The 1,550-nt window shown below is 59.9% G+C and overlaps 1 protein-coding gene across 2 annotated transcripts in view; it reads right to left on the bottom strand.

Annotated features, from left to right (window-relative positions):
- The window catches only part of PKM (pyruvate kinase M1/2), a 25,799-nt gene extending 24,773 nt beyond the window's left edge, over positions 1-1,026 (bottom strand). The window contains exon 1 of one of the 2 annotated variants that reach the window (XM_006167270.3): positions 934-1,026. In XM_006167270.3, the coding sequence (XP_006167332.1) occupies positions 934-983 (50 nt within the window). In that variant the 5' untranslated portion in view covers positions 984-1,026. The remainder of the gene's footprint in view (positions 1-933) is intronic. The other variant, XM_006167269.3, reaches the window with a different exon arrangement.
- Between the last annotated feature and the right edge of the window lie 524 nt (positions 1,027-1,550).

The raw sequence follows: 1,550 nt of genomic DNA on the forward strand, positions 1-1,550 counted from the left end.
CAGGGCCCGCAAGACCCTTTGCCAAGGAAGTCATTGGACCCTCACAAAAACCCCAGCCGGGCGGTAGGAAGCCCTGCTCACATGGGGCCGGGGTGATTAGGGTGGAGGGTCCCATGTGGCCAAGTGCAGGAGTCCCGGCCTGGTGGCCTCTAAAAACATGCAGAGTGTGAGCAGAGCGTGCCCAACATCCCTAGGGGAGACTGGAGAAGGGCGCCCCCTCCCCGCTTTCTCACTTTCATAGCAAATTAAAACCCAATAAGAACCTCTGCTCCACCACCAGTTAACCGGGCCTTGGCTGTGGGCCCGAGTCAGGATGGAGGAGTCTAATGAGCCCCTTTCCTCTGGCCCGAGCCAGCTGCAGCTCTGGCCAACATCCCAGACCTGACGTCCTAAAACCCCAGTGGTGGCACCGGCCTGGTGCGAGCTGCATCCCCCCACCTCGCTGCCACAGCCACTTCCTCATTCCTGCCACCGTCTCAAGATGAAGAAATAACTTTAAGAAATAATAAAAAGTTTTTCCGGTGACCACCCCCCCATTTGTTACTACATCCAAGGCTCAGGAGCAACTGCCTGGAGGCAGGAGGGCTTGTACCACACTTGCCAAGTCACTGGGGTGCGTCCTTGAACCGTGAACAATGAAAGGATTCTTTCCTCCCGCGATGCTTAAATGAAAGCAGCGGTTCTAGGCAGGAGCAAGCTTCCTGCGCTGGCCCAAGCCCAGCCGCCATGCGGTCAAGGGCAAGTGAACAAGTCCCGGTCACTCCGTCCTCCAGGGGCTGCAGAGAAGGCCCGGCACTACCTGGGGAACTGGGCCGACCCTGTCTTAGCTGTGACATAATTTAACTGGGGGGAGTGCATGCTTCACTAGTTCACTGAAAAGGAGAAGGGACTTTTTAAAGCCTGCAAGAACGGGGGTGCGACTTCCCCACTCACCCGATGAGGAGAACTCTCTGAAAAGCAGATAAATTGAAAGGTTGAGTCATCTTCCCCACAGCCTCCCCCAGATCTGGTAACAGGTTACATGGCCCTTCCCGCAGAAAAAGCCAGTGCGCGGGCAGGCAACCGCGCCGAATTATTTGCTAACAATGCGGAGTCCTGACCTCGGCCTCCCCTGGCCCTGGGCCAGTGCCACACCCCGGCCTGCCTCGGGCCTGCAAGTCGGGCAGGGGCAGTGGGAGGTTTCGAGCCGGTCTCCTGCAGGCTTGTTTCCACTCAGGGAAGAACCCAAGGCTAGTCACGCCTCCTGGTCTAGAGCCCCTGCGGCTGGTGGAGAACGACACAATGTAACACAGCGCGTGACTTCGGAAACACTGAGCCCGCGTCCCGGAGGGGCCGGTTTCCCGGAGATGCTGGTCTGTGCAGATTAGCCGCTGGGGACAGACGGGAGATGAATGAAGTCCCCGCCCTCCCTCCCGAGCCACTGCGGACGGTGGTGGCCATGCTCCGTGCTCCGTGACCTGCAGAGGCCAGCCCTCGCCCTCGGCCACGTCCCTCTGCGCACAGCATCGCGCACGCACGGGCGGGGTCGGGGCCACTCGCCCCACGGCCAC

This window comes from Tupaia chinensis, unplaced genomic scaffold, assembly GCF_000334495.1.
Source record: "Tupaia chinensis unplaced genomic scaffold, TupChi_1.0 Scaffold144682_1, whole genome shotgun sequence".
Lineage (NCBI taxonomy): Eukaryota > Metazoa > Chordata > Mammalia > Scandentia > Tupaiidae > Tupaia > Tupaia belangeri.